Source organism: Nansenia antarctica (assembly GCF_963989245.1).
Source record: "Nansenia antarctica genome assembly, chromosome: 10".
Lineage (NCBI taxonomy): Eukaryota > Metazoa > Chordata > Actinopteri > Argentiniformes > Microstomatidae > Nansenia > Nansenia antarctica.
Genome location: NC_137680.1, coordinates 33,426,552 through 33,448,748, shown reverse-complemented (window position 1 = coordinate 33,448,748; position 22,197 = coordinate 33,426,552). Strand labels below are relative to the sequence as shown.

At 43.0% G+C, this 22,197-nt stretch overlaps 1 protein-coding gene across 5 annotated transcripts; it reads left to right on the top strand.

The window, feature by feature from the left end:
* Nucleotides 1–16,644: 16,644 nt before the first annotated feature.
* Nucleotides 16,645–18,621, top strand: LOC308167050 (uncharacterized protein). Of its 5 annotated transcripts, none has more exons than XR_013937701.1 (9): nt 16,645–16,764; nt 16,846–16,906; nt 16,987–17,037; nt 17,349–17,393; nt 17,477–17,541; nt 17,663–17,780; nt 17,988–18,056; nt 18,150–18,229; nt 18,491–18,621. XR_013937701.1 is itself a non-coding variant. In XM_080541402.1 (9 exons), exons 1-8 carry the CDS (start codon nt 16,718–16,720, stop codon nt 18,209–18,211), a joined length of 510 nt encoding a protein of 169 aa, XP_080397528.1. In that variant the 5' UTR covers nt 16,645–16,717; the 3' UTR covers nt 18,212–18,229; nt 18,491–18,621. The 5 variants fall into 5 exon arrangements, 4 of the variants coding, with proteins under 4 accessions (XP_080397528.1, XP_080397530.1, XP_080397527.1 ...); XM_080541402.1 differs by having other exon boundaries at nt 18,158–18,229; XM_080541404.1 differs by lacking the exon at nt 18,150–18,229 and having other exon boundaries at nt 18,491–18,614.
* Nucleotides 18,622–22,197: the final 3,576 nt, after the last annotated feature.

Here is a 22,197-nt window from a genome sequence, read left to right as displayed (position 1 = left end):
TTTCTTGGGTCAGAATGAGGCCTTCTTTGAGGGACCCCCAATTGTTGTATTTGTATTGTACATTGTAATTAATAATAATAATAATAATAATAATAATAACAAATACAACAATTGGGGGTCCCTCAAAAAATCATATTATTAATGTACCTGGCTGGCAAGGCCCTCCAAAGCGCCAGGCAAGGGACCATATTATTATTTTTGCCTTTAATACATTTCTAAATGTTCACACATGTGATAATCATAGTCAATCATATATCTAAAATCTAGCATACCTGTAGACTGTGAGGACAGGGAGATTCTTAGCAACAGTCCTTATATATATATATAAAAAAAAGTAATTTCCCCCTATGTGACACCTTACGTGAAACGTGAATTTTGGGCGTGCGTTGACACTTGTTGTGCATAGTGACTGCTTATTCAGTGCAACGTACAAAATGCAGAGGGAACGAGACCGAGGAAGAAAATGTTAATCGGGTGCTGAAAAAAATAATAAAAATAAAAGAAAGGAAAGCTTCAGGACCTCGCTTAGAGGTTCGTTCAAACAATTTCTAAAAACAAGTGAGGCTCCCGTTAGCAAAAATTAAAATTAAATTAAAATTAATAAAAGGCCTCGCAAATCTGACTTCGCACAGTAACCATGGTAACCACAATAGTCTCAGCGTTCCCTGTTATGGCACTATGACGTCATATAAACCATACCACTGTCAAAGCTGATGTTTGTGCAGCTGAGCGTCAGTCTTGAACGAGACATCGATCGAGACACTCGGATGTGACATTTACGTGACATTTACCGGCTATCAACGGAGTTACCGGCTATCAACAGAGTTACCGGCTATCAACGGAGTTACCGGCTATCAACGGAGTTACCGGAATTATGATTACTCAGACCGTAAGGAACTGCGTGTAGGACAGTCTAATAATAGGCAGGCTAGCATATTTTAGTATGAATATATATTTACATTATACATATTATATATGTATTTACTTTTAAAAATCTTATAGTCATTCTTATATTATTTAGTTATTTTGTTTATCTTTGTTCTATGCCCCTTGGATTGTATGTTTTATTATGTCACTATTATGTCACTAATTAAAAAAAAAAAAAATAAGAACAACACACACCTGTCTAACACACACACACACACACGCACACCTGTCTAACACACACACACACCTGTCTAACACACACACACCTGTCTAACACACACACACACACACACCTGTCTAACACACACACACACCTGTCTAACACACACACACACACACACACACACACACACCTGTCTAACACACACACACACACCTGTCTAACACACACACACACACCTGTCTAACACACACACACACCTGTCTAACACACACACACACACACACCTGTCTAACACACACACACACACACACACACACACACACACACACACCTGTCTAACACACACACACACACACCTGTCTAACACACACACACACACACACACACACACACACCTGTCAAACACACACACACACACACACACCTGTCTAACACACACACACACACACACACACACACACCTGTCTAACACACACACACACACACCTGTCTAACACACACACACCTGTCTAACACACACACACCTGTCTAACACACACACACCTGTCTAACACACACACACACCTGTCTAACACACACACACACACACACCTGTCTAACACACACACACACACACCTGTCTAACACACACACCTGTCTAACACACACACACACACACACACCTGTCTAACACACACACACACACACCTGTCTAACACACACACACACACACACCTGTCTAACACACACACACACACACACACACACACACACCTGTCTAACACACACACACACACCTGTCTAACAAACACACACACACACACACACACCTGTCTAACACACACACACTTGTCTAACACACACACACACACCTGTCTAACACACACACACACCTGTCTAACACACACACACACACACACACCTGTCTAACACACACACACACACACACACACACCTGTCTAACACACACACACACACACACACACACCTGTCTAACACACACACACACCTGTCTAACACACACACACACCTGTCTAACACACACACACACACACCTGTCTAACACACACACACCTGTCTAACACACACACACACACACACCTGTCTAACACACACACACCTGTCTAACACACACACACACACACACACACACACCTGTCTAACACACACACACCTGTCTAACACACACACACACACACACCTGTCTAACACACACACACACCTGTCTAACACACACACACATACACACACACACCTGTCTAACACACACACCTGTCTAACACACACACACACACCTGTCTAACACACACACACCTGTCTAACACACACACACCTGTCTAACACACACACACACCTGTCCAACACACACACACACACCTGTCTAACACACACACACACACCTGTCTAACACACACACACCTGTCCAACACACACACACACACACACACCTGTCTAACACACACACACACACCTGTCTAACACACACACACACCTGTCTAACACACACACACCTGTCCAACACACACACACACACACACACCTGTCTAACACACACACACACACACCTGTCTAACACACACACACACACCTGTCTAACACACACACACACACACCTGTCTAACACACACACACACACACACACACACACCTGTCTAACACACACACACACACACCTGTCTAACACACACACACACACCTGTCTAACACACACACACACCTGTCTAACACACACACACCTGTCTAACACACACACACACACACCTGTCTAACACACACACACCTGTCTAACACACACACACACCTGTCTAACACACACACACACACCTGTCTAACACACACACACACCTGTCTAACACACACACACACCTCTCTAACACACACATACCTGTCTAACACACACACACCTGTCTAACACACACACACCTGTCTAACACACACACACACCTGTCTAACACACACACACCTGTCTAACACACACACACACCTGTCTAACACACACACACCTGTCCAACACACACACACACACACACACCTGTCTAACACACACACACACCTGTCTAACACACACACACCTGTCTAACACACACACACACCTGTCTAACACACTTACACACACCTGTCTAACACACACACACACCTGTCTAACACACACACACACACACCTGTCCAACACACACACACACCTGTCTAACACACACACACACACACACACCTGTCTAACACACACACACACCTGTCTAACACACACACACCTGTCTAACACACACACACCTGTCTAACACACACACACCTGTCCAACACACACACACACCTGTCTAACACACACACCTGTCTAACACACACACACACACACACACACACACACACACCTGTCTAACACACACACACCTGTCTCACACACACACACCTGTCTAACACACACACACACACACACACACCTGTCTAACACACACACACACACACCTGTCTAACACACACACACACACACACACACACACACCTGTCTAACACACACACACACACACACCTGTCTAGCACACACACACACACACACACCTGTCTAACAAACACACACCTGTCTAACACACACACACACCTGTCTAACACACACACACACACACCTGTCTAACACACACACACCTGTCTAACACACACACACACACACACACCTGTCTAACACACACACCTGTCTAACACACACACACACACACCTGTCTAACACACACACACACACACACACACACACCTGTCTAACACACACACACACACACACACCTGTCTAACACACACACACACACACACACCTGTCTAACACACACACACACACACACACACACACACACACACACCTGTCTAACACACACACACACACACCTGTCCAACACACACACACGTTTATGACACCTGCAACAGGTTCAACTAAAACGACTCTCTACCGTTCAAAAGCGTTTTCACATTTGCATTGACAATGCCAAACAAAACAGAGGTAACCATTTCATTAATGTGTTACTGTGTTTATGTGACTGGATCTCCTTGAGGCCGAGCTGCTCCAGTGCTGAATCTTGTTCATCATGAGCCTCTCTCTAAAATGTTTAATCATTGCCAAAATATTACATTGTGATCAGCTGCATATGACTAGCAATTAGCTGCATACATCTATGCACGAATATAACTCAACACTGGACTCTTTTAATCACGAAATGATTCAATTTGTACTCTTTCTAATTTACTATCAATTAATTACAATTGCATTGTTATTTTAGACCTAACTCCACCAGGTGTCACCTTTTTCTTGGGGGTAATACACCTTGTCGTTTAAAAAAAAAAACGGAATGGTTAAAACCCTTAATATGTAATAACCAACGTGATACAAGACAGTCATAAATAAAGTATTTATTTAAAATATATATTTTTAAATATTTTTCATAAAAAAAAAAAAAATAATAATCTTCGGCGGGCCACATGAAGATGGTCTACAGGTCTCTGATTGGCCGCCACTGTGTGCAATGTGTTATGACGTAATCACGCTTGTATAGCGCTTTTCCTGCAAACGTTGCAGCTCAAAGTGCTCCAATCATTATATAATCTTAATTGAATTATTTAGTCATTTAAAGGCAATATTAAAAAGATGGGTTTTTAGTCTTGACTTGAACATATTTGCTGAGGTTGCATCCCTAATGTAAACTGGCAGTGCATTCCACAATTTGGGTGCATAAAATGAGAATGCAGCCTCACCAAATATCTTCTTTTGTACTTGTGGTACACAGAGAAAACCAGCGTCGGAAGACCTGAGAGCTCAGTATATAGACTGTGAAGAGAAGTATAGTACTGTATAACACTGTTCAGTCAGACAGATTTTCAGTCAGACAGATTTTCATCCTTTTAATCCGTTTTTTATGTGAAGCTACTTTTTGTGTCTGAAGCTACTTTGACTTCACGTAACAAGTTGACCAGAATGTGACGATCTGAACTCTGTTGTGTTGCAGGTGAAGAGTAGGAGCACGAGGAAGAGCGCCAAATGCGTTTGGAAGAGCGCAAAGAAGAGCGCCAAATACGTTAGGAAGAGCGCAAAGAAGAGCGCCAAGACTGATGCAGGTGAGAGTTTTCTGTTGACTTCTCCCTGTAGACTTCTATGACGAAGACTATGTTGAAGACTTGGTTTGATGAGAAGAAAAAATGTCTTTCATTCCTATTAAACATCCGATCACAGACAATGATAATGACTTGAACATCATTCCAATATCCACATGCTAACATTCATTATGAATGCATGGCCATACATATCATTTTGAATGCAAGGCTGGGAAATGGCTCCATCATGGTATGCTAGTGTGAATATTGTAAACACAACCATTGATTGTCTTAATGTACTACAGACTATATTTCATAGCTGGCAATAAAACCCCAGAATCCTCTCTGTTTGGTTCTTTTAGCTCCTTCTGTGATGTCCTCTGCTTCCGGAACGAAGAGTGAGGACAGAGGAGCAGTAATCAAGCTGCTGGCGGATCAGGACTCCTTCCCCATCCTGATGAAGTTCATGAAGGGTCTCACTGATGAGTCAGTATTATGCGCTCTACTGTATCTATGCTCCCTATGTTTCTATACACACCCAATATTTTGCACCCTGCGCATAAACAGTACAACAAGTGTGAGCCAAGACCAAAACAACTGAAAATGTTGACTTGTTTCTTTACCAGGCAGTGGACGGTGATCCATGACGGCATGACAGACCCTGTAAGTGTATTTGATGTAAACCCACCAGTACCGTTGTTTCACAACTTTGTTTATCCTGTGTTGTATGTCCTATGAATGGATTTCTCAGCATGTATATTATGTGTATCAAAGCAAGGCTTTATAATTGACCTGTCTTTAGTGTTCGAGAACACACTATAAATATGTTCTGTCATTGATTCTTCTTCTGTAACAACTGATATAGTACAAGAGGACCAACCGGGTAGGTGTCCAGCCTCCAGCCCCAGGACAGGAGGGCATTGAGGTTGCCCACGACGATGGACACAGCAGAGGTAAGTCAACATGTAGAACACATCGACCAAGGACATACTAACCATACTAATGAAGTATTCTATTCTGTAGCTATAGGCCTGGTGAAGCTCATATGAACTCTCTCTCCTCTCTCTAGCGGCCAGCCCAGTGACCGCTGTGACGACGCCTTGTGAGGGGAGCGGAGCTTCAAAGCCCAAGAAGCGTTCCCTCCTCCAGCGGATTCTCAAATCTGTGAGGAGCCTTGGCAGCTGCTGTCTCAGCATGTATATTATGTGTATCAAAGCAAGGCTTTATAATTGACCTGTCTTTAGTGTTCGAGAACACACTATAAATGTATGTATTCGGTTGTTAAGTCTGACGTCAAACGTGACGTTTAGCAATTTCCGGGTCCAAACCAGAAATTCCCTCCACCAGAGTACCAGTGTACTACAGAGGTAGAATGACAGTTCAATCGTTTTTTAGACTCAGATCTATTCATACAACAAGGGACACAGCACTTTCCCGTTTTTCCCATATTTGTCAGCGTCTTTGAGCCTCGGAAAAGCGCCATATAAATATAATGAATTATTATTATTACTGAGGCATTTCGAAGACAGCGCCTCAGCCACCTTTGGACCCAGAAACACGTCACGACTAGTGCACTGTATTCTAATGGCTCATAGATAGTGTTATTGAATTCTTGCTTACACGACTGCATATTAAGCCTCAAAGGAATGTCTTTGCAGGACTCCCAGAGCAAGCAGAGTGGATACAGTATGCACCAGCTCCAGGGGAACAAAGAGTTTGGCAGCGAGAAGAAGGGCTATCTGATGAAGAAGAGTGATGGGTAGGTGGCCTGATGAAGATTGTCAAAAGCCAATCTTTAGTCTAATCCTTGAAATAAGCTTAATCAAGGTCTAGCATACCAGCCCTCTATGGACCATTGGTAACAACTTCATTTGTGGTCGTTGTTGCCACGTTTTCATGTTGCTGCCACATAGATTAGGTGATAAAAAAGGACAACAATTATTACTTGATATGTTTGTCACCTAGGTTACGAAAGGTCTGGCAAAGGAGGAAGTGTTCAGTAAAGAGTGGCTTCCTCACCATCTCACATGCCACAGTGAGTACTACATCACCCATAATCCATAACTACAGCAACGCACGCATGCACACACACACACACACACACACACACACACACACACAGAGTGATTTATGTTTCTTCTCTGTAAAGTGGCCATACCACCTCAGGAGGGTGTGGGTGGGTGCAAAGGGTTGTAGATATACCCACAATAAAAGGACTATTGCTTCATAGCATATAGCTTTCATTGGCTAAGCTCATTCATTTCTTAATATTCTCTTCCTGTCATTTAGTCCAATAAGCAGCCAGTGAGACTGAACCTGCTCACCTGTCAGGTCAAACCCACCGGGGAGGACAAGAAATGTTTTGACCTCTTCTCCCGTAAGTCACAACACTACTGGTAGTTCTTGACTTGACTCAATTGAAAAGGACTAGGATCACAAACCGGCACAGCACAGTTGAGGAGCTTAGAATGATAAGGTTCTATCTCCGTTTAGGGTAGTTCAGAGATATTGAGCGTCAAAGTTTTTACATTCCATTATGTTTTGTGAGATGGAACCTTTGTATTTTATGAATTACTAAGTAAGAAATGTCAACATTTAAAAAATAACACCACACAGGCATTAATAAACACCTAATGGATCAGATTATGTAAAAAACTAAATGTTGACAAAAATGGAGATAGAACCGTATAATTCTAACGTCACGAGTTGATGAGTGAGAGGTCACAGAGGACAACTTAACCAAAAAAACCCACATCTTCTACCTCAACAGTGATTACAGAGACAGTACCAAACTTGGCTAGGAGTTTTTTTTTACAAAATGTTAATGTTTAGTGTCACAAGAGGTACAGTATGATGTGGCATAAACTAAACTGTGGGTCATCTTTCTCTCTCACACAGTTAATCGCACATATCACTTCCAGGCTGAGGATGAGCAGGAGTTTGTGATGTAAGATACTTACATATTAAAAAACGTATTTTAGTAGCCCAGGCTTTTGTTTAGTTAAACCAACCCTGAGTATGGTTGTGCTTAACCACAGGGTGACACTATTACACAGCTCATCTCAAGAAACATAGATACTGGAAATACCTTTTTTGTCCAAAGATCATGCATATCAGATTTTGTGCAGATCCACCCAGAAACTGGTCATTTTTTATGGTGGAAGTGGGCATGATCAAAACATGAACCATACCATATCAAAACAACTAACTCTCACTGACCCATGTGTGTGTAGATGGATCTCTGTGCTGACCAACAGTACGGAGGAGGCTCTGAACATGGCGTTCCGTGGGGTGAAGGAGAGTACAGGGGGGGAGGACTCTGTGGAGGACCTGACCAAAGCCATCATAGAGGATGTGCTCCGCATGCCGGGCAACGAAGTGTGCTGTGACTGTGGCGCTGCAGGTAAGCCCAAGTGTGTGTTTGTGTGTGCATGTGTGCGTGCGTGTGCGTGCGTGCATGCGTGTCACAGAAAGAGAGAATCCAGCCCAAGACAGAGAAAGAGAGAATCCAGCCCACAGCCCTCATAGGGTTTACCACGGTCATCAGACACATCATACCCTGTCTGCTTCATGCTGCTGTGCTGCATCTATTTCCTGAGGAGATGAATCCTCCTTCTCTATTCCACTTCCTGTGGCAGGTCTCCTCCCACCCTACTGCTACCCGGGCAGATCCCATCGCTCAGGCTTGTTGTGTATTCTCTTAATGCAGCAAAAAAAATGACGCAGCTCGACCCCCTCTCACTCTCACTAATTTTCTCTCTCTTTACCTCGCTCTCTGTCTCTCTCTATCTCCCCCCTTCTTTTGATTGTTAATGTGTTCAAATAGAAAGCAAAAAAACAGGAACACGTTCCATCAATGATAACAAGGGGATGATGATATACAATAATATCCCTCTCCCTCAGCCCCATCCCTCTCTTTTTAATATTATTGATGGTTACATTTTGTGAAATGATGCATTCAGCCATACAAATATGGTGTTACAAACTCCTTTGTATACCTTTTGATTAATTATTTGTGATTAATTTGTCTTTGTGGTGCCATTATTCAGTGCTTTCAAGGGCTTGATATCAAGTCAAAATGGACTTGATATCAAGTCAAAATGGACCGTGCGCCCTCTTGTGTTTAAATAATGTAACTGCTTTGGTCTCCCTCCACAGAGCCTAAAGGGCTCTGCACACAGCGTGCGATTTCTGTTGCGCGTCAACGTTCCATTTTGAAGTTTGAATGGAAGTCTATGAGAACATCGCATTTACCCACACACGGCCCCGATTTTAATCGCACGGCGAACATTCGATTCCATTCATTTTGAATGGGACAAAGCACACGGCGTGCGAGTTTTGTCGCACTGTCAAATGAATGGAATCGAATGTTCGCCGTGCGATTAAAATCGGGGCCGTGTGTGGGTAAATGCGATGTTCTCATAGACTTCCATTCAACCTTCAAAATGGAACGTTGACGCGCAACAGAAATCGCACGCTGTGTGCAGAGCCCTTGAGTGGCTGTCCTCTAACCTGGGCATCCTGACCTGTATTGAGTGCTCTGGGATCCACAGGGAGATGGGCGTCCACATTTCCCGCATACGGTCTATGGAACTGGACAACCTAGGGTCTTCCGAGCTCTTGGTATATTACATTTTGCTGTATTTTAATTAGATAATCTTTACTTTACTATCCTGCCTAGAGACCTAGTAACTAGTCGAAATTTAAATAGCTTTTATTAAACAATCATTTTAAGCAGTAGAGACAGTATGCCTGCTCTAAATTATGGAATTGTAGAGGTGGACTTGTGGATGTGTAGTTTTATTTGATTTGATTTGTCTTTTCTCTCTCCTTAGCTGGCCAAGAACATAGGGAACAGTAGTTTCAATGACATCATGGAAGGGAACTTGCCGAGTCTCTCACCAAAGCCCACTCCGTCAAGTGACATGTGAGTCTCTACATAATCAGATTCCAGTCGGTTGAAGACACTGAGTTCAATAGGGTCTGTTGACTTTGACCACTGTCACGTCACTGTAATTGTTGCCAATGCTAGAGGGTCACTTTTAGAATGTTCTTGTCCCACTTTGGACCCCTGCTTTTTACACTGTACTGTGTTGTTGCCAGGTTTCATTTATCATGTGTGTGACTTGATGTGAACGTATTCAAACATACTGTACAGAATGCAGAACCTTTATAGAATACATGCTAAATATGGCAACATCATAGCCATGGAGATTTTAAACACGAAATAGTGTAGAAACCAACTATATTATTTTCTGTGGCAGGACGGCAAGGAAGGAGTACATCTACGCTAAATATGGGGATCATAAGTTTGCCCGTCAGACCGGTGCCACGGTAACGGGCAAGCTGGCCGAGCTGTACGAGTCGGTCCGCTCCCGAGACCTGCTGCCGCTGGTCCAGGCCTACGGCGAGGGGACGGAGCTGATGGAGCCGCTATCTGAGGCAGGGAAGGTGAGGACCCCTCTCACCGCTGAGGCGGTCCAGGCTGAGGCCAAAGGAAAGAAGAGGTCCAGGTTCCTCAAGTTCCTCCCCAAGTTCAGCCAGCTCAAGGCCGGCTTCAAGGTAAACCAGATGTTACTATACTTCATACATTCCTGTCCGAGTTTGACATTTAATAGTCTCTGTAAACATTAAGACCGTTCAATGTTTGATCTTATAGATCTGTCATCTATATACACTAGTGTTGTTCCGATACCGATACTAGTATCGGCATGGCCACCGATACGCACCAAAATGCTGGTATCGGTATCGGCGAGTACTTGACAAAAGCGTATTTTTTATTTAGTTTTACAAAAACTTTACGAGTTTTACAAAGGTTTTGAGCAGTGCCAGAATAAGTGTTAGCAATAATTTTACATCGAGGTGAGTATGCGGCTCAAAAAACATGTTTTTTTGTTTTGTTTTTTCAAACGCCGTGGTATCGGATCGGTACTCGGTATCGGCAAGTACTGCACGGTCAGGTATCGGTATCGGTATCGGGATCAAAAAATGGTATCGGAACCACACTAGTTTACGGTTTCACCAACTGCAGTCACAAATGTGCCCCTTAGGCTTGACGACTGGTATAGGAAAGATAGCAATGAAAGTAAAAATGCACTTTAGCTATGAGAGCTGTACCAGCTGTAGCCCATTGTGCGCATATACGACATATAAACGATACGTTTCTTTTCACTGTTTTCAATCCCTCATCGCTATATTCAATGCCAAAACCAGAATTAATAACCCCACAACACAGATTTGTAGCAATCCAGGGCTTCCTCAAACTGTTGCCATGTTCTCAACTCTGAACAAACATTTGAGCAAGAAGCAACTGCGTTCCAGACCAACTCCACCTCCGACTTTGAATGAAAAGCAGGATAAACCGAAAACCCGCACAGTTCACTAGTGTATTGAACCGTGGAAGGCGAACCGTACCGTCCGATATAAAACCGAGAACCGTTGCACCCCTACTGACTACCCTGTCTCACCCTCCCTCACACCACCTGACTACCCTGTCTCACCCTCCCTCACACCACCTGACTACCCTGTCTCACTCTCCGTCACACCACCTGACTACCCTGTCTCACCCTCCCTCACACCACCTACCCTGTCTCACCCTCCGTCACACCACCTGACTACCCTGTCTCACCTTCCCTCACACCACCTGACTACCCTGTCTCACCCTCCCTCACACCACCTGACTACCCTGTCTCACCTTCCCTCACACCACCGGACTATCCTGTCTCACCCTCCGTCACACCACCTGGTTATCCTGTCACACCCTTCCTCACACCACCAGCTGTCTCATCACTGCCTCTTTTTTTTTTTTTTTTCAATTCCAGCCTCATCATCTTCTCTTTCACCCTGGCTGAACATTGGGTGATAATGGATTGGAATGCCTTTGACTTGGTTTATCTGATAACAGGTTAACAGTATCAGACGAGACCTAAATACTTTTGCTCTGCTAACTGCTAATGACAACGCTTGCCTTCCTCAAGGCCTATCTATGTCAGCAACCTGCTCTTCTGGATCTTCTGAATTCTTCGTTCAAGCAGTTGACGCGCCTAATCAGACCTCTGTTTGCTGCTTGCAGTGTTACCCATACGTCGGCGAGACTGTGGTGGGCCGTGATCGACAATATTTTAGCTGAGACTGTGGTCGACCCGCCACAGTCTCACAGCATCCTGTGGGAAACACTGGCTTTACAGTACTGCAGTCGGGGTCGTATGATGGAATGAGATGTTGTCACAAGATAATGAAGCCACAGCCTTTTATAGGACTCTGTAGCTGCCACCTGCTTCTGTCAGGGGAGGGAATGCTTGTCCGTCTGCCAAGTGTATTGTCTGTCTGTCTGCAAGCAATTAGCCCTCTGCTGGCACCGCTTCTCACTGTTAAACCAGACAGCCAGACAGGCAACTTGTCAGCCCGTGTCATTTCCGTCTACTGTCAATTCCTTCCCATTCCCAAAAAGTCAATTTTTAAAGTTTGGTAGACAAGACACTGAGACTAGCCTTCTGTTGGTCAGAAACTTACCGTTAGCCTTGTTCGCAGAGCGCCAGGCTAACCAGGTGCAAGCGTCAGTGTATGTGTGGATCTTATTACCCTCACACAGTGACAAAACATATAGGGTGTAATGTGTCAAAGGTAGAGAAACAATCATTAGACTTTAAGGTATGTGGTGCTTGGATCATCTCATAATTTGTGTGAAGAATCATCATCAAACATAGGTGTCTACATAAGACTACATGGCTACAATAAATGCAGCCTACTATTATTACACATTGATCACTCATTACGTTTTCAGCCTATTCTCTTTATGATATCATCAGCTGCCTTGGCTCACTTTCTAGTCTAGGTTATACATGTAGCCACCAAAACATAACAAAGGCTTATAGCCTGCAAGTGCACACCAACCCTCGACGTATCAGTTCTGCGTGCCTCAGTAGTAAATCCTCTTTGCGTAGCCAGTGCTCAAGCAGCTTAGCAGCCAGACCTCTCCCGTGTCCACCAGGTAGGGGTCATGTCAGCGCGCAGGCACGTCACCATTGGAGAGCAGGGATGAGGTAGAGTTCAGGGAGACGGAGAGAGAAAGTGACAAGAAGAAAGAAAGAATCTGGGATTACAGCCAAGCTGTAAATGGCATTCGGAGATCCTGGAGGGAGAGGGAGACACCTCTTCTGTGACTGGGGTTGGTGCCGGCTAGGACTAGGCTGGTGGGGCTGCAGGGTGTATGACAGAAATGAAGGCTGACTTGGGGATGGAAACAGTTCCTTGACGAGTAGTGGCGTGACTAGTGGCGTAGTAGTGGTACTGCACTGTTACTTTTCAGAGGTCATTGGGGCTAGAGGGACTTTGGTTTGTTGTGCAGGTTTCAGTCAGAACTTGGAACAACTGAAGATAGAGGATAGTTGATCTCCAAGCTCTAACTGTTGAAATGCTGTACATTGCACCTTGACTTGAAGTGATGTGTAGTGCCTACCTGCTGTGTTTTGATTTGATCTCATTAACAAACTGTTTATCTCCCACCCCCCACAGGTCCCTCTCCTCCTTCCCTCCCCTGCCCCCCCCCCCGCCGGTGGCTGCCAAGTTGCCATGGAGAACTCGTCTGTGGCGTCGGCGTCCTCGGAGGCCGGCAGCACACTCTCGCAGGAGATCGAGGAGCTGGAGCGCTTCATCGACAGCTATGTGTTGGAGTACCAGGTGCAGGGCCTGCTGAGCGACAAGAACGAGAACGACGGAGACGTGGACAAGCCCCAGTCTCATGTCACCCAGGTTAGCGAATGTTTAAGTCCCAGTCCCATATCACTCAGGTTAGCTAATGCAGGGCTCTCAAGTCTCACGCATTGGGCGTGAGACACACGCATTTCAACCCGTTCACACGCTCACACGCCACACCTTGTCTCACGTCCAATGCGTGAGACTTGAGAGCCCTGCTAATGCTAAAGCCACAGTCTCACATCTCTCAGGTTAGCTAATGCTAATGGTAAAGTCCCAGTCCCATATCACTCAGGTTAGCTAATGCTAAAGCCACAGTCTCACATCTCTCAGGTTAGCTAATGCTAATGCTAAAGCCACAGTCCCACATCTCTCAGTTTAGCTAATGCTGAAGCCACAGTCCCACATCACTCAGGTTAGCTAATGCAACAGTCACAGTCGCTAGGCTAACCAGACCCAAGCCTTTATGAGTGGATCATATTACATGATCTCACACAGTGAGATTAAAACATATAGGGCGTAGTGTGCGGATAAGAGCATTAGCACTTAACCTCTCATCTCTCAGGTTAGCTAAGGCTAATGCTGTCGCTAAAACCACAGTCCCACATCTCTCAGGTTAGCTAAGGCTAACTGTAGCTATACTGTACCACTACAAGACTGCTACAGTAGAGCGCACCAATACTCTGCTATTCCGTGCTTTTGTCAGGCTAAACCAGATATATCAACAGCTAAGTTCTATTTACTGGCAATATAGTTTAAAGTTGTAGTAGACAGGTTATTTTTCATTCAAATATTGCCAAACGACCCTGGTATATCTGTAGCAGTTGGGCACCTAGTGCCTACTGCCAACCAAAATGTGCTTACGTACACAGAAAACTGGGGTAGAGAACCTCATGGGAGGTCTTGTCAGCTGAGCACTCACAAAATAGAGGTGCTAAAATTAGGAGATGAATTGACCAGAAATGCAGTCCAGAATGATGGAGAAGGTGAGATGTGCAAACCCCATCTGTAGCAACCGTGGCATGCGGACCATGCCTTTGACTTAGCTCACAATGGAAAGTAGTGTTGTTCCGATACCGATACTAGTATCGGCATGGCCACCGATACGCACAAAAATGCTGGTATCGGTATCGGCGAGTACTTTACAAAAACGTTAAAATTTTATTTTTTAATTTTCTAAATTTTTTTACTTAAGTTTTACAAAAACTTTACGAGTTTTACAAAGGTTTTGAGCAGTGCCAGACTAAAGGCCGGTTTAGGCTTCTGCGTCGAATTTACGTGCGTAGCTTACGTAAATTCTTACGTAGGTCTCGCAATTTACCTATAGTATCCATCTGCGCGCAACAAATCCAACACCCGGAAATGTGTTGGGCCACGTCATCGTAAGCGCGTCGGTAAAAGAAACCGCGAGAATCCGCGAGATTTTGAAGGATCTGATAGTTCGCTACAATTCGATACAGAGGACTACCAATCTCCGTTCGCTACAATACAATACAGACGACGAAGAAGAAGAATTACAAGTACAATGGCAAATGCAGCTCAGGTGAGAATTTCGAAATATTATTAATGAACATGTTATAGTTTTCATATATGTATTTATTATTTAGGTTGTTGCATGTGTTACGCATTTGGCTGTAGTTTTGTTCATCTAATTGGGTAATTCTATGTGGTTTAGCGTTATCAGATATGAGATTAGATTCAACTTTATTGTCATTGCTGAGTACAAGTACCAACAACAAAATGCAGTTATGCATATAACCAGAAGTGCAAATAGTGACAAAACAAAGATAAACATGTACAGCCGGCAGGGCTAAAAAACGCCGCGCTCAGGTGGGGGGAAGGGAATGACTTTCACGTGGTAATTATTACAACTAACACTAAGTTAAAGATGAACTATATGCTATTTTCGAACTTTGGTAGTGTGTTCACTGTTGTATGTAGGTTGCACATATAATATTTTGAGCTCAGGTCACATATTTTCAAGCAAGATGAATTAAAGGAATGAAATATTCAATTTAAAGGAAATGAAAGTTATTTGGAGTCACATTCGATACATTCACCTAATTATATTTTATTCTTCCATAGACCAACATGATGTTTCCAGATGGACAATATCCTGCGCTTAAGAGATTGGACTTGGACACATTCCAGTGTCCATGTTGTCACAAGGCAGGGAAGTACCCTGCTCTTCTATCTCATATGCAGTTCCACCATAGTTCTGCTGTGAAATATGGAGGTAAGTCCACCTATATATTATCATGTCATCATTTGAATTTTAAATGGTGTTAATGTGTTATTTCTGTGCCCCAGCACATCCTTGGTGTAAATTAGTTTTAGATCAGACATTGTGGGCTCATTTGATGTTTGTGTGAGCTTTCACATTCCACATTAGATTTATATTACGGTTCTGACCTGTTAGCAACGCTGAATTAATTACCTAATGTGGGTTTAATTATTAATTCAAATGCAAAAGTTCAAGTTATAGGCATGGACCCTATGTTATCGAATTTTTATTTAATAAAAGTTTGGGCATTTAGCAGACGCCTAAATGACGCCTCACGTTCCCCTGACCTGCCTATGATGTGTGTCCTGGCGGTCACGTTCCCCTGACCTGCCTATGATGTTTGTCCTGGCGGTCCCCTGACCTGCCTATGATGTGTGTCCTGGCGGTCCCCTGACCTGTCTAATGTTACTGCCATTTCTAAAGACTTGTGTTCAATCAGGAGGCATTGTGGCAATGCATGCATTATGTACTGATTGTTTGTCCAACATTCAGAAAGGATTGGCTTCCCGAAAGCTGGAGTGGACTTAAATAGACACATTTCCAACACAAGGAAAGAGAAACACAGAGAAATCCTCCTCATTGAACTTTTGCAAATAAGCATGATCGACCGACTTGCATGGTGTGAAGTGGTTCTGAAGCAGCAGTGGTACGAATGTTGTTCCTTTTTTCTCTCCTGTAGGAGGTGTGTACTTCTTTGTTTGACTTAGTTTTATTCTTGGTTGCCCAGGGGTGTTGCTGAGAAAATTGTTGCGGGATCCTGGACAGAGAAGACTGGTCTGGATTTGGAGGTATTGTTTGAATGTTACTATCATATTATAGCTATAGTCATAATTACCTACTATTCTCTAACTAACTTTTCTTCGTACAGGGGCTTCCGAGGCAGACCAGTGGCAATGACTGTGGTGTCTTCATGATAATGGTGAGTTATGGTAATGCCACCAAGTGATATGGCACACTTGATTGTTCCTTAAAACCATCAAAAAAATGTGTAAATGTATGTAACAATGACTGACCACGACTTAGTCCTGACCAACATTCTGTTTGTGCATTTGCAAATAAAAAGGTGTGCAATAAAAGGTATTAAGGAACATTCATGTGTGCAGACCTCTCATATCACTTTCCTATGGAGTTATCAGCCATGTACATTTCATTGGATGTGTGTGACTACCTTCTCACTGAGTTATAAGCTGTCACATGGTAATCTTGTCTTTGTGTCTTTTCTCATTACAGTATGCCTGGTATTTCGCCATGGAGGCTACCTTTGACTTCAGCATTGTAAGTATTAAGAAAACAAGAACCCATTATATCAATATGCTATAAGACTTTGAATGCAAATTGAGTAACTGCTCTTTCTTTAGGATGACATGTCTCTCCTGAGAAGGTGGTGGTGTATTGTCCTGGTGGAAAACATTGGGCTGGAAGGGTATGCTGCAGTGCTACAAAAATAATAATTGTATTTGTACATTTATTATCAAGAGGACTTTGGGGTAACACCTGGCCCTACAATTCAACCTTCCGGTGAAGATAATGTGTGTTAATTTCAGATATGGAAGGAAGTTTGCTCACTTTAGTGAGGAAGGCAGAGCGACCCTTCACGACAGTGTCCCACCTGTATTCAGGACCTATTCAAGTGTTAAAAGGAGTCATGCAAGCAACACCATGGTCAGTGCATCTCTCACTAAGTATCTATGACCGTGTGCCTGTTTCTGAATGGGCTACTGCTCCTAAAACACATACTCCATGCAACTTTATGGCACATGCAATATGTTTAGTGGTACTGTGTCATTCTGAATCCAGCCTGGATCTCTTTTTGAAGTAGTTAACCCTTTCATGTAAAACATACTGGCAATAATGGTGGACTCTGTACAGATGCCACTGGACACTGACGAGGACCACACGTACTTCAAGAGGCCTTACAGCTTTCCTCCTAAAGAATTGGTTAGTGTGAATGAAGTTTATTGCATACAAACATACTATCCACCATTCACAGCTGTACACATAGTCATGCTTATGTGTGTATCCTGTTACCAGGGACAAAGATGTCAGAAGCCTGGAAAGTGAAACCACACTTTATATCAGGACACTTGAGGTAGAATGATCAAGGAAAGAAAGTGAGTGACTCATTCAGTACTTAACTGCACCTTTTCATTGTAACATGGTTAAGCACTGTATTATTATTTTAGGAAAGGGCTCAACAAGTTCAACACCAACGAAGAGTGACCAATGACTTGTTAGTGCATTGCATTTGCAATGCATTTTGGAAACATGAGGAGAGTGCTAATACAAATTCCATGACAGTTTGCAACCACTGATGAATGTGAGTTTCTTAAATTAATTATTAATCACTTCTTTATAACATTTTGTCTCAACAGTGAGAAGCAGCTGTCTCACCATTATATGGTCGAAAATGTGAGAAGAAAAGGAAGCTGAAAGACCATAGAGACAATGTTGAAAGAGCACTTGTGCTAAAGTGCAATCAGCAATGATGTCTTGATTGAAGCGCATTGAGTCGTATCTTGTGAGATGCACTATACAAATAAAGCTTGAATTGATTTGATCCCTTGTACACTTTTTTTGGGCATTTGTGTTGCAACACACCTGTACATTCTGCACTCTACCCTGTTAGGCCCTTATTTTACTCTAGACAGAAGGGTTGTAACACTTGTTATTAATTCCATTTGGTATACCTCATAAACTTTCTTGCATTTCTGGTGTTTGCATTTTACATATTCTAAATATATGCTATCTACATGTCGCACTGGATGGGGTTATTGCTGTTGACTCATCAGAAAGTAAAGACTAATTCACAGAGTGTATGAAGATTCCAGTAAGGGTTTTGTGAAGGAGCCCTAGTGCTGTTGACATCAGAAATAGAATGTTTTATTTAGCTCATCAGTGTGCACTCAGCACCATGGACACCTCCAGCCCAGCACCTTGCACCACGGTTCCTGCCCTGCTCCATGGATTACAACGATGATCGCCTGACCCTTGCCTGACTCCACCAAGTCCTTTGCCTGACCCCTCAAACCTGTTTGACCTAATAAAGTCCCTCACCTGGGGTCATTGACATTCTTTTATTTATATACAGTTAGGTCTGGAAGTATTTGGACAGTGACACAATTTCCATAATTTTGTCTCTGTATGCCACCACAAAGGATTTGAAATGAAACAATCCAGATGTAATTGAAGTGCATTTTACAGCCTAAGGATGGCCTGTTTCAGTTGCATTGAGAGCTCTGTTGACTGCATGTTGTGCGTATACAGCAACAGCCTCCAAATGCAAATGCCACACTTGGAATCAACTCAGACCTTTTACCTGCTTAATTGATAAAGAAATAATGAAGGAATAAATAGCCCACACTGGCCCATGAAACAGCTTTTGAGTCAATTGTCTAATTACTTTTGGTTATTATACATAAGAGCTATAATTCATAAACCCTTCCTTCAATTTGGATGTGAATACCCTTAACCTAAAGCTGAGAGTCTGCACTTTAAGCCCAGTAAATTCTGTTGGAAATCTCATATAAGATACGTTAGATCCAAAGTATCAAGGAGTATTGCAGTATTGTGCAGGGCAAAACATATTCTGGAACAGAGGATGTTGTATACTCTATATTGTTGTCTTGTCTTACCCTATTTGAGTTACTGTGTGGAGATATGGGGAAATGAATATAAAAGCACTTTAAACCCATTGATTACACTACAGAAAAAAGCTATGAGGATTTTGATTGATTGATTGAAAACTTTATTAGAAGATTTGCAGAAGTAGGTACATGAAAGTGCATATTACATACAAGGTCAACTAACAGGATAAAAACCCAAGAAAGCCACTGGCTTATTTCAATTGGGGTCCTTGATTCTCAATTCATCGTTACATGTAAGACCGACAAAACAAACTAGTACTATCTACAAGATAATACAGACAAATAACTATTACTATCTACAAGATAAAAATACATCCATCATGGGAAGAACAATACAACAAAACATCAGGTATGTACAGCGGGTAGGGCAGGTGGGGACATACACCACAGGTGGGGGCGGGGGACAAAACACAAAGTATGTACAGTGGGTAGTTCGGGTCTTTTAATCTGATTTTTGATTTAGAGGGTCCAGTTACGGATTGCAGCCTCCTGTAAATGTTTTTTGAGAGTGGTTTTGAAGGTGGGCAGTGTTTTGCACTCCTTTAAGATTATAGGAAGGGCGTTCCACATTTTTACTGCAGTACAGATTGTACATGAGGTCGGATATCGTGATCACACTAATAACTTGTTCCTAATGTCAAAAATATGAAGAAAATATGAAGGAAAGCAGAAATATTGCTCTATTGCTCTATTTAAAAAAAGGTTTAAATAATTTTTAATGAAAAAGTATTAGAACGGATGATACTGAAATATATGTATTAATTAATTGGATTATATAATGTAAGCATAATTGTTAGGACAGGCTTCTTCCTACTCCTTTTCGAACAATTGATAGGACTGTACTCTACATATTAGTTTTTTTCCGTAGTTTTCACCGTAGTAAGGCCGTAGTAAGGCGATTCATGGTTTACTCCTAGTGTATCCATCTGCGCTGCGCGCATCAAATCCATCACCCGGAAATGTGATGTACCATACGTCATCATACCGCGCCTGCATATTTGCATAACACATTTCCGGGTGTTGGATTTGTTGCGCGCAGATGGACCCTACTCCAATTTACACTTCTGCGTAGGCCGCGCTGCAATTACACCGTCACATCGCTAGGTGGCAGTGTGTTTTCAGCCCCTGTGCTGTGCCTCTTCCGGTTAGGAACTCAACGGAGCTCAAAGCTCTAAGCGGCATAATAGCGATCTTTTTGTTGTTATGTTGTTGTAAATAAAAGTTCTATGATGCATTGAAATGACATTAAACTAAGATAATACGATGGTTATCATAATTTTTCAAATCTTTATTAATAAGTAATTACAGAAAAGGTGAATGACATTTCTGTCATGACTTCCGCATTTTGGGCGACGAGAGAGTCGGAATCTTGTCTGAATCATGTGCTACCAAGCGGACCAATCACAGAGCTTACGGTTAACGTGCGCTCTGACGCGTGGATAGATTTTTTGAGAGGAGCACGTCCAGGCTACGCACGTCCACGCGGGACTACGTAAGCTTACGCGTAGCCTACGGCGTCGACTTTACGCAGAAGCCTAAACCGGCCTTAAGTGTTAGCAATAATTTTACATCGAGGTGAGTATGCGGCTCAAAAAACATGTTTTTTTGTTTTGTTTTTTCAAACGCCGTGGTATCGGATCGGTACTCGGTATCGGCAAGTACTGCACAGTCAGGTATCGGTATCGGCAAGTACTGCACGGTCAGGTATCGGTATCGGCAAGTACTGCACGGTCAGGTATCGGTATCGGTATCGGGATCAAAAAATGGTATCGGAACAACACTAATATACACAATCTCCTCTCATACACAGTGTTTTTAGGAGTTATGGTGTCTTACCAATTCCATTAATTATAGATAGATAGATAGATAGATAGGCCTATCACGTAAACATGTTACTTTTTTTGTAATACTTTCACAGAGCTCCAAGAAGAGTCAGAAGAAGGACAGCCCAGCCCCAGAGGAAGCAGAGGAGCCCAAGGCTGAAGGCTGCATCTGTAAGTCTACTGATTGGAAGATCCTTCTGCTGTAGGGTTGATACTGCATGAATCAGCTAATCCTCAACATTACTACAAGCACCAATACACTATGAGACTAAATGTAATCCTTGAAAAACCAAGAATTCTGTGTTACGTTAATGTCTCTCTCTCTCCCCCCCCCCCCCCCCCCCCCTCCCTCCTGTCCCTAGCGGCCGTCTTCAGGAGGATGGCATCAGCCCTCAACCCCTTCAAGAAGACCTCCAGGAAGACCCAGAAGCCCACCTGAATGAGTCAATAAATGTTTGATTCTGTGCATTCAATCTATTGTATTCCTTGTCTTTTCTCATTTCACAGTTGGATTTAATCATCCACATTACCAGACTGATTCATTGACACCGAATAGGAAATACTCCACTCCTACATTTATTTTACATATATTTTCAGAATATCTGAAAGACC